Source organism: Engystomops pustulosus, chromosome 2 (genome assembly GCF_040894005.1).
Source record: "Engystomops pustulosus chromosome 2, aEngPut4.maternal, whole genome shotgun sequence".
In the NCBI taxonomy this organism is placed as follows: Eukaryota; Metazoa; Chordata; class Amphibia; order Anura; family Leptodactylidae; genus Engystomops; species Engystomops pustulosus.
In genome coordinates this window covers 8,955,538-8,969,608 of record NC_092412.1, presented here as the reverse complement: position 1 = coordinate 8,969,608, position 14,071 = coordinate 8,955,538, and the positions used below count along the sequence as shown (strand labels likewise).

The 14,071-nt window shown below is 43.9% G+C and overlaps 2 protein-coding genes across 2 annotated transcripts in view; one reads left to right on the top strand and one right to left on the bottom strand.

Annotated features, from left to right (window-relative positions):
* LOC140119743 (uncharacterized) overlaps positions 1–9,648 on the top strand; it is a 33,032-nt gene extending 23,384 nt beyond the window's left edge. Inside the window, exons 6-8 of the mRNA XM_072139098.1 lie at positions 190–267; positions 577–715; positions 1,361–9,648. Coding sequence (XP_071995199.1) covers positions 190–267; positions 577–715; positions 1,361–2,478 — 1,335 coding nt within the window. The 3' untranslated portion in view covers positions 2,479–9,648. The remainder of the gene's footprint in view (positions 1–189; positions 268–576; positions 716–1,360) is intronic.
* LOC140116870 (uncharacterized) overlaps positions 1–14,071 on the bottom strand; it is a 401,113-nt gene that overhangs the window by 310,715 nt on the left and 76,327 nt on the right.

The window sequence follows — 14,071 nt, the reverse complement described above, 5'->3', positions numbered from 1 at the left end:
GTGAGGTCACCTCCTCCATCATCTCATCATCACATATAGACAATGTATCAGTCACTGTGTATATTTCCTATAGATGGATCCAGTCAGAGAAATCCACCAGAGAGATGTCCCAGTCCTGGAGATTCCCGAGATATTACACAGGAACCAGAGAGATGTCCCAGTCCTGGAGATTCCCGAGATTGTCCGCAGGATCCAGAGAGATGTCCCAGTCCATATTTCCATATTGTTAAAGAGGAGCCAGAGGAGAATGTCCCACTGGATCATCAGGTAGGTGGAGCTGAGGTTCCTGTGAATCCTCTATAGATGGATGTAATGAGCTACTTACCTTCTCCAGCAGCAGTGGGTGGAGGGTCTATGGGGAGATGTTGGTCGGACATAACTATAAATGGTAGAAGAGCAGGAGAAGTGAATAATCTTGTCCCTGGTGTCCATGAGTCTCCACCTCAGGATCGGGTCACATCGGGTTATGCAGTAATATAACCGGAACATTGATGTTGATGTGTAAAATATTGGGATGAATGTGGATCCCGTCTCCTCTTGCAGGAGATTATTCCCTTAGTTCCTGGTTCTAGAGGTTTCTGTCCATCACTTGGATATAAGAGAATCTCTGGAGACATTTCCTTGTTTTCTCAGGTCCTTCATGTTGGATCTTTCCAGGAAAGTTGTGGTGGAAGGAGGAGCGGAGAGGAAATCCCCTCATCAGTGACAGAGGAGGGTAAGAGCCTTTCATGTATCTTGTGGGTTATTCTTCCCTTATACATTGCAGGGAGAGGTCACATCCAGGGGAGGAGATGACATAGACACCGGCTCATCTGTCTCTGGTCTCCTCCTCCAGTTGGTCGGATCAGTCTTTCTCCGCATGTTGGGCTACTATGAGGCTCGGAGGAATGTTATTGGATGCAGTGAAGATCACCCAAATATGTTCAGAATAATAAGCTTTAGTAACGCAGGTCAGCGGTGGACTCCATATTAAAAATGAGACTCCTCGGTCTCCTCTCACTAGGGAAAGTGTTTTGAGGAGATGTCACGTGTCTTTTCCGTCCTCAATGTCCCTATAGTCTATGCGCTTTAATATGAATGCCGCTTGTACAAGTGTTAATGCGACCTCTGATATGTAGGATGATATTGTTGGTCGCTGTGGTGCAGTAAAAAAACGGTGAGTTGTACTTTCCACCTCTTATTAGTTGGCCAGATTTGCTGCACCAGAATATAGAATTTTCTGTCGCATGGGCCACGACCCTTTTTTGAAGAGCACACTCTGTTTTCAGAACAGTTGAAAAACAGCCTAAAATTGTCTACAACCTTCAATAAACGTAGTTCATGGAATATTACATGTAGATTTCTTGACTGTATTTTTTAGGAGATGAAAGTACAAGAGGTTCCCATGGACATCAACGCTCATTTCCTTGTGGTGAAATTGAAGATAATCAGTCACATCTTTCCACAGAGGAGGGAAATCTTGGAGATAAGAGGCAGTTTTCATGTCTGAAATGTAAGAAGCGCTTTACCCTAAAATCAAGTCTAATTGTACACCAGAGAAGTCACACAGGGGAGAAGCCATATTCTTGTCCTAAATGTACTAAATGTTTTACTCAGACATCAGATTTACTAAGACATCAAATAACTCACACTGGCGAGAAGCCATTTCCATGTCTAGAATGTGGAAAATGTTTTGCCCGGAAATCATATCTCATTGATCATCAGAGAAGTCACACAGGAGAGAAGCCATTTTCATGTACTGAGTGTGGGAAATGTTTTACTCAGAGATCAAATCTTGTTCAACACCAGAGAATTCACACAGGGGAGAAGCCATTTTTGTGTAATGAATGTGGAAAATGTTTCAGTGACAATTCAGCTCTTCTTCGGCACCAGAGAACTCACACAGGAGAGAAGCCATTTTCATGTTCAGAATGTGGAAAATGTTTTACTCAGAAACCACATCTTGTTCAACACCAGAAAGTTCACACAGGTGAAAAACCATTTTTGTGTAATGAATGTGGAAAAAGTTTCAGTGAAAATTCAAAGCTTGTTCAACACCAAAGTATTCACACAGGGGAGAAGCCATTTGCATGCCCGGAATGTGGAAAAGGCTGTACCTCAAAATCAGAATTGCTGAGACATCAAAGAAGTCACACAGGGGAGAAGCCATTTTCATGTTCAGAATGTGGAAAATGTTATACTCAGAAATCAGAAATACTAAGACATCAGAGAACTCACACAGGGGAGAAGCCATTTTCATGTACTGAGTGTGGGAAATGTTTTACCTCAAAATCAGAATTACTAAGACATCTAAAAACTCACACTGGAGAGAAGCCATTTTCATGCTCTGAATGTGGGAAATGTTTTATTCAGAAGTCAGAATTACTAAGACATCTAAGAACTCACACAGGGTATAGGACATTTTCATGTTCAAAATGTGGAAAGTGTTTTGCTCAGAAATCCTCTCTTGTTGAACACCAGAGAATTCACACAGAGTAGAAGCTATTTTCATGTACTGAATGTGAGAAATGTTTTCTTCACAAATCATATCTTCTAAGACTTCAGAGAACTCACAAAGTAGAGAAACCATATTAGCATTTATTTTGAGTTTAAAACCTGCCTAATATTCTGTGCTGCAGTGAGATTTCTGGCAGAAGGAGCAGTGAACTGCTGGCAAAGTGCTCCGGGCCAAAATCTAGAGAGAGAGTCTCTGGTAATGCATTCGGGGCACTTGAGCTTCATTAGTATAAAATTACACTAATGTGCAGAACTCCTACTATACATAGGACCACATTTATCTTAAAGTACTAGTGTAAAGTATAAAACATTTGCCTAACTCCTCACTAAGCAAAAATAAGCAATTCTCTGATTTACTCTTATAAGCTATCTGTAGGTGTTTAGCTGCTAGAAGATGTTTTACCTTGTCCCACAGGCTAATCTCCATTTTCTATGCTATCTGCTAGCCATGGGAAACCATATAGAACAGCTAGAGATGTCAGGAGGCTTGTTAAGAGGGGCTGTAGGCAAGGAGTACAAGAAAATAGGACATTGAGTGATGTCACAAGCTTCAGATCGGCCAAGTACAAACAAGTTGTCCTGATTCGTACAAATGCCCTCAGTGCTCTGGCCTCAGTGCCCTAAGCAGATGTCACAACCAGGAAGTGCCCACCTACTTCAGGAATAGCTGAATATGATTTAATAAGAAAATATAATAGATAGGTTACTAAAGTAAGGAGCACAGTGCCAAATTTTTTTTTTGTGCTTTTCTGCTCCATTGTTTTATCATAGTTGGATTTTTGGGTAGATAAATATTCTTGTTTTACCAATTTGTCACAATTTTTATTGTGCTTTTTTTTTTTTTTTTTTTTTTTGCAACCCCCATTTAAATCATTGGCCTACGCCTGGTGGAGTGCAAATGTATTTTAGTGATTTTTTTTTTTGGCACAATTCAATATTAAATCAAGTGACATCTGGAAGCAGGCAGTGAACTTGGACAAATGCAGCGCAAAGCGGGTTTATGGCTGCACAGCAAACTCCTGGAAGTGCATGAGAAAGCGAGAATTAGACTCACCGGTAATTCGTTTTCCATCTAGTCCACCATGACGGCCACCTGGAGGATTACCCCTGACCTCTGCAGGGACAGGAAGGAGAGAGGTTAAATGTCCCTCCCCCTGCATCCCTCACCAGTGTCTTACCAAATAATTACACCAAGGAAGGATGCAAGAGGTTTTATTAGCATGTTACTCCACATACAACAAAAACCATAAAATAACATTTGTAAGGGTTGGGAAAAAAATTCCAGGCCGTCATGGTGGACTAGATGGAAAACGAATTACCGGTGAGTCTAATTCTCGCTTTCCATGACATCCCCCACGACGGCCACCTGGAGATATACCAGATAACTTAGGGAATTTTTAGGGAGGGACTACTGTTTGTAGAACTTTTCTACCAAATGATAAGTCCTTGACAGAATGTAAGTCCAATCTGTAGTGTCTTGCAAAGGTTGTGGAACTGGACCAGGTTGCGGCTTTACAGATTTGGTCCAGGGATGCTCCTGCTCGCTCTGCCCAAGAAGTGGCCACTGCCCTGGTAGAGTGGGCTTTAAGATTTGTAGGAACCTCTAAGTTTTGGATAGTATAACAGTCCCGGATAGTCTGTCTAATCCAGTGGGCGATGGTGATCTTCGATGCTTTCCTCCCCCTGTTTTTGCCCTGGAACTGAAGAAACAAGTTTGAATCTTTCCGCCAGTTATTAGTTATTTCGAGATAGTGAAGCACTATTCTTCTCACGTCTAAAGTATGCCAATTAGCTTCTCCTGAAGATTTGGGGTTTTGGCAAAAGGAGGGGAGAATAATTTCCTGATTACGATGAAAGTGTTGTTACTTTGGGCAGGAAATTTGGATCAAGCATTAAGGATATTCATCATCCATAATTTTCAGGTAGGGTTAGTTTATGGAGAGTGCTTGAATTTCCCCCAACCTTCTAGCTGTTGTTATAGCAACGAGAAAGGCAGTTTTTAAGGTGATATTTTTTATACTTGCGTCCTCTAGAGGCTCAAAAGGACAAGGCCATTCAGGACTATTGATAAGTCCCAGGGAAGAGTCCTGATGTGACATTTAGGACTAAGTCTAGTGGATGCTTTAAGAAAACGTCTTACCCACCTATGGTCAGCCAGAGAGACATCAAAGAAGACGCTGAGGGCTGAGACTTGAACCTTTAGCGTGCTGGTCTTAAGGCCTTTAGACAACCCTGCTTGAAGAAACTCCAATATCTGCTGTATGTTAGGAGAAGACAGATTAGGGATTTCAGGTGGCAAATAGGTCTATTTGCGGTATTCCCCATTTCCGAGTCAAGTGGGAGAATACTTCCTTGTTTAGGCACTCGTGGGGATCTAGAGTGTACCTGCTCAGGAAATCTGCCTCTTTGTTTTCTGATCCCTTCAGATGGACTGCCGTCAGAGAGAGGACATTTTCTTCTGCCCAAAGAAAGATCTTTTTTGATATTTTTAGTAGAGATGTGGATTGTGTGCCCCCTTGGCGTTTGAGGTAGGCAACTGTGGTCGTGTTGTCCGATAATATTTTGAGGTTTTTGCCCTGTAATTGTTCCGAGCAGACCTTCAGGGTTTCCCAGACTGCCTTCAGTTCTCTGTAGTTTGAGGACCTGTTTATCTCTGACCATTGGCCCTGAACCAGTTTCCCTGGGAGTTTTGCTCCCCAACCTGTCTTGCTTGCGTCTGTCAAAATGGATGTTATTGGCCAATTGCTCCATTTTAAGCCCCTGGTAAGATTTTCTACTGTCTTCCACCAGTTTAGAGAATTTTTTACCCATAGGGGAATGTTGATTTTCTTCTCCAGATGGTTTAAATTCTTGTCCCAAGATGAAAGAATCCAATTCTGGAGGTCTCTTGAATGGTTTTGAGCCCAGGGGACACCAGCTACACAGGACGTGAGAAGGCCCAGGAGCTTCATGGCCTCTCTGATTGAACACTTCTGCCTGCTTTGGAACATCGACACCTGCAAAACAAGATTTTTGACTTTCTCTTCTGGGAGAAGAGAGCATTGGTGCACTGAGTCCAGTAGAATTCCTAGAAATTTTAACTTGGTGCTTGGTTGAAGATTTGATTTTTGTCTTTTGTCTTAAGACTGCTACCACTTCTGCCATAATTTTTGTAAACAGTCTGGGAGCCGAGGAGATCCCGAATGGTAGAGCTCTGAACTGAAAGTGCTTTACCTGATTTTCTGGGGACAAGATCGCAAATCTCAGGTATCTTTGAGAGAAGGGATTGATTGGGACGTGGCAATACGCGTCTTTCAAGTCGGTGCAAAGAGCTGCTCCTTTTGGGATTAATGGCGTTGTGGACTTTAGGGACTCCATCTTGAATCTCCTGTATTTGATATGGGTATTTAGATTTTTTAGGTTTATAATCATTCTGTTGGCTCCGTTCGGCTTTTGAACTAAGAAGAGGGGAGAGTAGAATCCTTTCTTCTGTTGATGAGGAGGTACAGGAGATATTACGTCTTTGAGTAACAGAGACTGGACTTCTTGCCACATAAGAAGAAGCATCTGCCGAGATGATGTTCTTGTTGTCACAAACGTTTGAGGAGGTGGAGTGTTCAACTCGATCTTGTAGCCCTTCAAAATAACTTGTAGAATCCATGTATTCCTTATATTTTGTTCCCACTGAGCGGGGAAAAGAGCTAGTCCCCCCCCCCCCCCCACCCTGGCGTCATTGTTTTCGGGCAGGGTTGGGTTGGGTACTCTGGAAGGAACTGTAACCTCTACCTCTACCTCCTTTTGTGTAGCTCCATCTGCCTTGTTTACCTTTTCCACGATAGGATGGAACTTTGTCACGGGAATCACGAAAGGAATGCCTCTTCTGTCTTGGTTCTGGAAAGCCTTTTTTCCTATCTGCAGCTTTCTCCAGGATCGTGTCCAATTCTGGACCAAATAGGAACTCGCCAGTAAACGGTATGCCACATAAATTTGATTTTGACCTAAAGTCTCCCGACCATTGCTTGAGCCAGAGGGCTCTACGGGCGACATTAGAGAGTGCTCCTTCTTTGGTGGAGAATCTGACGCATTCCCCTGACGCATCTGCAATAAAGGTGGTTGCTAGTTTTAACAGAGGGAGAGACTCTAGGAGTTTTTCTCTCGAGGTTCCGCTGATAATCTGGTTCTCTAACCCGTTTAACCAGCAGGTCATTGTTCTGGCAACAGATGTAGTTGAGATATTTGCCTTTAGATTCAGCATTGCTGATTCCCAGGTTTTCTTTAAGACGCTGTCAGATTTGCGATCCATAGGGTCCTTAAGTTGAGTCGCATCCTTGAAAGGGAGGTCAGTCTTCTTTACCACTTTCGTAACCTGGATGTCCACCTTCGGAATTGAATTCCAATTTTTTGATTTTTCTTCGTCAAACACAAGTCTATTCCTGAAGTCTTTGGCTACTGATAGCCGTTTCTCTGGGTCTTTCCACTCTTCCCGGATAAGGTCTTCCAGCACATTATTGACTGGAAACAATCTCTTTTCTTTTTTGCTCTTAAACAACCGAAGAGCTCATCCTGTACAGACTTTGTTTCCACAGGTTCTTCAACATTCAATGTTTCTCGGACCGCCCTTAGTAAGGTGTCCAGGTTATCCATAGGGAAGAGGAATCTAGTGTCATTTTTTTGCTCCTGGCTGTCTAGCTGCTCCTCTTCACCACCTTGATAGGAACAGGAAGCCCTTTCAGGATCTGAATCCATCTCCTCCGGATTGGGTTCAGAGGGTTTGAACCTTTTTGGAGGAATTCCTTCGGAAAGGAGGGATGCAACTGTGCTTTTTACTTCAGATTTAAACATAGATCTCATCTCATCCAAGAAGGATGTTTTTTCCTCCCGCATTATGTTATCCACACAATCTTTGCACAAAGGTTTTTTGTAGGATTCTGGAAGTTTGTTAAAGCACATGTTGCATCTACGAGATGGAAGAGTCTTAGTTTTTGACTTATCTTCCTTCCTTTCCTCTTTTTTATCCTCTTTCTTCTCTTTTTCCTTTTTCTCCTAGGTGTGAGAAGAAAAACCATGAGGATGTATAGGGGATGTATGTATATACAGGGCCCCCCCTCCACCATTCCGCCCCTCAGACCCCCTTAACTTACAGATGTCTGAGGAAGGGGGACTGGGTCAATGTTGCCTGTGGACAAAGGGAGGAGGTAGAGGTATGAGTGGAGCGGTGCAAATACAAAAAAACGCCAGCCATGGGACACATCTTACTAACCTGCGCCTTGTGACACACTTAGGTAAGAAAAACCTGCGGACGTCCTGGTAGCAAGAGAGGTCTCTAGTAGACTCTCCGCTTTTTAAACTCACCGCTCCACGCTCCTGACTCCCGAACGCCAATGACAAGAGGGCTGGCGTCACTTCTGGTGCGACGCGCGGACCGGAAGTCGTCATCGGGCCCTGTGGAATGCAAACCCGGAAGTCGTCATCGGCCTTGTGGAACGCATACCGGAAGTTGTCATCGGGCCTTGTGGAACGCAGCTGCGGTTCACCGTTGGGAGCCGGAACATACGGTGCTGCCGTAGACCACAGAGGGAGCACAGGGATCACACCTAACACCCCTCCACGATGTCTGCCAGGAAAGAAACCGATCGAGGCCCGGAGAGGAGAGAAAGCTAGCGTCCCGTTATGTGGATTTGTGATATGCGCATTTTTATTGGATTTTTGTGAGTATAATGAACTGGAATAAATTTTAACCTTGTTGGAACGTACCACACCATCTGCCTGCATATTGTCTTCCAGTTATAATATAATAAAGGAGGAGAATGAGAGTGCGATGGTGCTAGTCTGAATGGTGACATACTTTCAGCAGGAGAAATTGAAGATTGGTGCTGTTCATCGAAGTTTTAGAAATCTTGGAGCTCCGGTCATAGTGAAAATATTTTTCTCTATCTTGTGGACTTTTTCAAAGACTGTGTGGACCGGTCTTATACCGTGAGTAGCTCCTTAAGGGGCAAAACTGTGCACCACAAACAACTGTGTTTTATTGCTATTTTTAAAATCCAATTGTCACAGAGACCAAAAAAGTTCTGGCTGGGATTACAATGATAAAATATACAGTTCCGACTTACATACAAATTAAACTTAAGAACAAACCTACAGACCCTATCTTGTATGTAACCCGGGGACTGCGCTATAATATTCTGCAGCACTTAACAATCATCATGACAAATCTTACTAGAAAGACACAACTTATGGTTTCTTAGGTGACTTTTACATGTTCTATATCTCCGGTCATTGTCAGAAGCTCCTCCCCCTGTGTCTTGGTGACCGTGAAGTTGCGCCGGTGTCTAACGATAAATACAAAGTGTAACTGTAAAGTTGTATTAGCTGAAAACTAAAATTTTTCCAATATACATTCATGACCTTATTGCAGACATTTGCCTGCTGTTCCTCTCCTTTCCGCCTGCTGCTCCTCTCCTTTCTGCCTGCCCCAGCCCCTCTCCCTTCAGCACTAATAATAATAATTACTTTATTTATATAACGCTGCACAGAGTTTGCCAAATCGGTCCCTGTCACCAATGGGGCTCACAATCTAATCAACCTACCAGTATATTTTGGCGTGTAGGAGGAAACTGGAGGAAACCCACTCAAACACTTAGAGAACATACAAACTCTTTGCAGATGTTGTCCTGGGTGGGACTTGAACTGAGGACCCCAGCGCTGCAAGGCTGTAGTGCTAAGCACTGAGCCACCGTGTTGCCCTGGCACTGCATTCTGGTTGCCATTATCAATCCATAGTGTAAAACAGGAGTTATGCTCAGCAGAACTTAACTGCAGAGTTTGGGTCCGGAATTCAAGCTCAGTCGGAAATGCTGTTTGATGATGTGCTGAGCAGCCAATCAACCAGACTTTGGCCCCTAGCAACCACAGCCACGCTCAGTCACATATCCCACCCTCCCTACAACCGGGAGAAGCTAGAGATGGTGACGGGAGCTTAATCACTTAAAGACACGGCCGTTTTGTGACTTCAGTCTGTGCTCTTTTTGGTAATGTGAAATGTGTCACTTTATATGGTTAGAACTTTTGAACACTTTAACGTCCAAATTGAGTTTGCTTGTGACAGGTTGTACTTCGTGTTAGTAGTACATTTTGGCTCATATGTTTTGTGTTTACTTATTAAAGGAAAAAAAAGTGGCAAACATTGCAAAATGATTTACTTTTCATACCGTTTTATCACACAAATTGGCTACTATCGAACATTTCCCATACGGCTTCTATATGTTTTCATGATTTTTAAAATTTCTTCATCTCTCGCTTATATAGCCAACTACCATCCATCCACATTAAGCGAGCACCTGTCTCGACAAGGACATGTTGGGAGAATGAGCTTGGTCCATTAACGGACGAAGACTGGGATCTCACTAAACCTTAAATGGTGTCCCTAAATGTGGGAGATAGAATGTCACAAGTTTACATACTCCCCCCAAGCATATCTAACCACAGAGTTATTAAATTCTGCTCTGGCACATTACTCCATTTACTGTGGTCCTGCTGTGCGGTTAAGCAGTTCCGAGAAGTTTGAGATTCCTGTTGGACAAGCTGGGGGTATCAGTACCCGAGGATCTTAAGCTCTGCCTCCTACCGGTGGACTTGAAACTGTTTCAGTCTGTCACGGACCAAGCTTTCCTCATGTGTCAGGAAAACGGCTGCTAGATTCTCACCCCCCTTCCCACCATGACTGATTAAAATAGTCAATTATGCTCTTCCCCTTGAACCCCTTTCTGACATTTGACGTAATATTATGTCACGGACGGCATGGACTTCCTGGAACGTGATTACTATAATGCCTGGCTTCCGGCAGCGGCTCGAAAAAGGAGCCGGTACCAGAAGCCTTAAACCTTAGATACAACTGGAGCAGTCTTTCACCTCACTTCCCCTGCAGGTGGTTCCTTGGTTACATCCCAATAGGAAGCTATTGAGCCCACAATCCCACAAATAGCCCAGCCATTCTCTACTGTCAGAGGGAGATGAGGGAGCGCCTTCTACCCCAGTACTCTCTAATGACTCCGATTCGAGGTCACCCAGATTTCCCTTCAGGATGTGTGAGGACATTATTTTCAAACAATGAAGAGGAGCTGAAAAATTCAGAGCAGAACACTTCATTTGAGACTCTGCTTATCAACCAAATTGCTCAGGGAGATCGCAGACTCCTGCTCATTGAGGGAGTGGAAGGCCCAACAACTACGACATTACCTAATCTCTTTGCCCCCTTGCACTCAATTCCCACAAAAAAAGACTTTTTTGAACGCCTTTGCTCCACTTCAGGGACACTTAGTCACACTCTCTGCATACACTTGCCTGTTGTCCACTCTTGACGCCCACAATACTTATACACATGTGTGAGACACAGACATCAGCTACACAAGTACCTGACATGTTCTTCTATACACATGTGAGAGACACAGACATCAGCTACACAAGTACCTGACATATTCTGCTATACACATGTGAGACACAGACATCAGCTACACAAGTACCTGACATGTTCTGCTATACACATGTGAGAGGCACAGACATCAGCTACACAAGTACCTGACATGTTCTGCTATACACATGTGAGACACAGACATCAGCTATACATGTACCTGACATGTTCTGCTATACACATGTGAGACACAGACATCAGCTACACAAGTACCTGACATGTTCTGCTATACACATGTGAGACACAGACATCAGCTACACAAGTACCTGACATGTTCTTCTATACACATGTGATAGACACAGACATCAGCTACACAAGTACCTGACATGTTCTTCTATACACATTTGAGAGACACAGACATCAGCTACACAAGTACCTGACATGTTCTGCTATACACATGTGAGAGGCACAGACATCAGCTACACAAGTACCTGACATGTTCTGCTATACACATGTGAGACACAGACATCAGCTATACATGTACCTGACATGTTCTGCTATACACATGTGAGACACAGACATCAGCTATACATGTACCTGACATGTTCTGCTATACACATGTGAGACACAGACATCAGCTATACATGTACCTGACATGTTCTGCTATACACATGTGAGACACAGACATCAGCTATACATGTACCTGACATGTTCTGCTATACACATGTGAGACACAGACATCAGCTACACAAGTACCTGACATGTTCTGCTATACACATGTGAGGCACAGACATCAGCTACACAAGTACCTGACATGTTCTGCTATACACATGTGTAACACAGACATCAGCTACACAAATACCTGACATGTTCTGCTATACATATGTGTGAGACACAGACATCAGCTACAAGTACCTGACATGTTCTGCTATACACATGTGAGAGACATAGACATCAGCTACACAAGTACCTGACATGTTCTGCTATACACATGTGAGAGACACAGACATCAGCTACACAAGTACCTGACATGTTCTGCTATACACATGTGTGAGACACAGACATCAGCTACACAAGTACCTGACATATGTTCTGCTATACACATGTGAGAGACACAGACATCAGCTACACAAGTACCTGACATATTCTGCTATACACATGTGATAGACACAGACATCAGCTACACAAGTACCTTACATGTTCTGCTATACACATGTGTGAGACACAGACTTCTCTCAGGTCATTTGCTTTAGTGCCTGATTGGTCACGTTTACAGGCATGTAGAGCGACAATGAAGGGATAGGGGCAATGGCAGTTTATGAAAATATATTTAGTTTTGGAGTTTAATGTGCCTGACAGGTTCTCTTTGACATGTAACAGGAATGAGTGGAGAACATTTATGTATGAGGCTGCTGTTCAGCAAAGCAAGACCTATGATTGTAGTGTTTACACATTCCTAAATACCATAATCTCTGGAAAGTAGTACCTGTGATCTACGGCAGCGCACAGGTTCACAGAGACGGAGACAGAAGAGGACCTGCGGGGGGAAGCAGGTGACATCAGGTGATTCATAAGGTGAGTACAGTTTGTTTTTTTCTTTTCATAGACTCGAGTGTGGTGGCACACGTGGCATTTTGAACCCGATTTTAGACCACTTTTAAGTTGTCTGTTAAAAACGCTTCCATTTTTGAAAACGCATCTGGTGGTTTCCATATTATAATTATAATTGGGGAAAAACAGACAAAACCTGGAAAAAACGGATGGGTTTTCAAAAATACTGGTGCGTTTTTTCAACCAACTGCTTACGGCGATGCAACACATGGCGTTTAGAACCCATTTTTGGTCAGTTTTTAAGCAGTCCGTTAAAAAACGCATGTGTTTTTGACAGATTTTACCAATTCTCTTAATTAAAACTGGTGAAAAAACACATGCATTTTTGGGCGGACTACTTGAAAACGGACCAAAAACGGGTTCAAAAAGACAAGTGTTCCACCACCCTTAGTGTGATGCCACACACGGCGTTTTGAACCCATTTTGAAAAAGTTTTTAAGCAAAACTCATGCTTTTTGCTTAAAAATGGGCCAAAACCGGATTCAAAACGCCATGTGTGGCATCACCCTAAGCCGAGGTATGTTTTATAGGACAGTTTTTGTTTTAATTGAGTATATACGGTATGTACATGCAACACCCCCCACCGGGGCCTAGCCTTTTCTTGGGGCCTGTAGGCAGCCAGGCCCAGAATACTGGAGTGGCTGGCGGTTGCGGCCTAGGCCGCGCTGATGTCACGTGCTTGGTATGGGGACCGGAGGGCTGTCCTACAGCCTGGCAGGTCTCCAGCAGGTGGTGTGTGCAAGAAATATGGAGGGAGAGGCGGATGTACTGGTTCTCCCTGGGGCAACCCCTGAGTGTCTGTAAAATATGCCCCTGGGTAATGGATGGGGAGCCCGTGGTGGTGACAGCCGTATCCAGGGATCAGACGGAGGCAATGTTGTGCAAAATAACTCACTGTTCTTCATTGAACAACTGCAGGCAACGGGCCTAAAATGATCTCACAGCAGAACTGTTACTGGAGTGGTCATGGAAAGGGTCCTCAGGAATGGCTGCAGCTCTGTGTCTCCGGACTCTGGTCCTGGGATTTAGTTCTTTGTCAGGACTGAACACTGTCTCTCGTCACTATGTATGCTGGTAATCTAAGAGGATCTGCTCTCTAGAGAGCTGGGTTCCAAGAGCATGTGTTAAAAGACCTTGTGCCCCTCCCTGCACAGTGTTTTATTCTCCTGGTCAGGTGGTAGCATCTCTCCAATCACACTCCAGTGTACAATACAGCCAACAATTGGTCAATAACCTGCATCCACTTAACCCTTGCCTGTCCAGGCAGGATCTACAGCTGCTGATTACCTGTGATCTCCCTGCATTATCCCTTGGGTGAGTTGCGGTGGGCTCACCTGGTCCTGACAGGTAGAAGCCTTATTCGTAACTACTCCCTTACCTATACATTGGCCGGGGCGTTGCATACACAGCTCCATAGGTGTAATACATGTTCATTCCTCTATAACCTGCTCGTTCTCATGTTGGAGACGCGGGGGGGGGGGGGGGGGGGGGCTCCTTACACCCTTCTCCTTATTTAGATTTAGCGTTCACTCCTATTAGTACGTCCCCATCTCCATGTACTACAATCTATGGAGC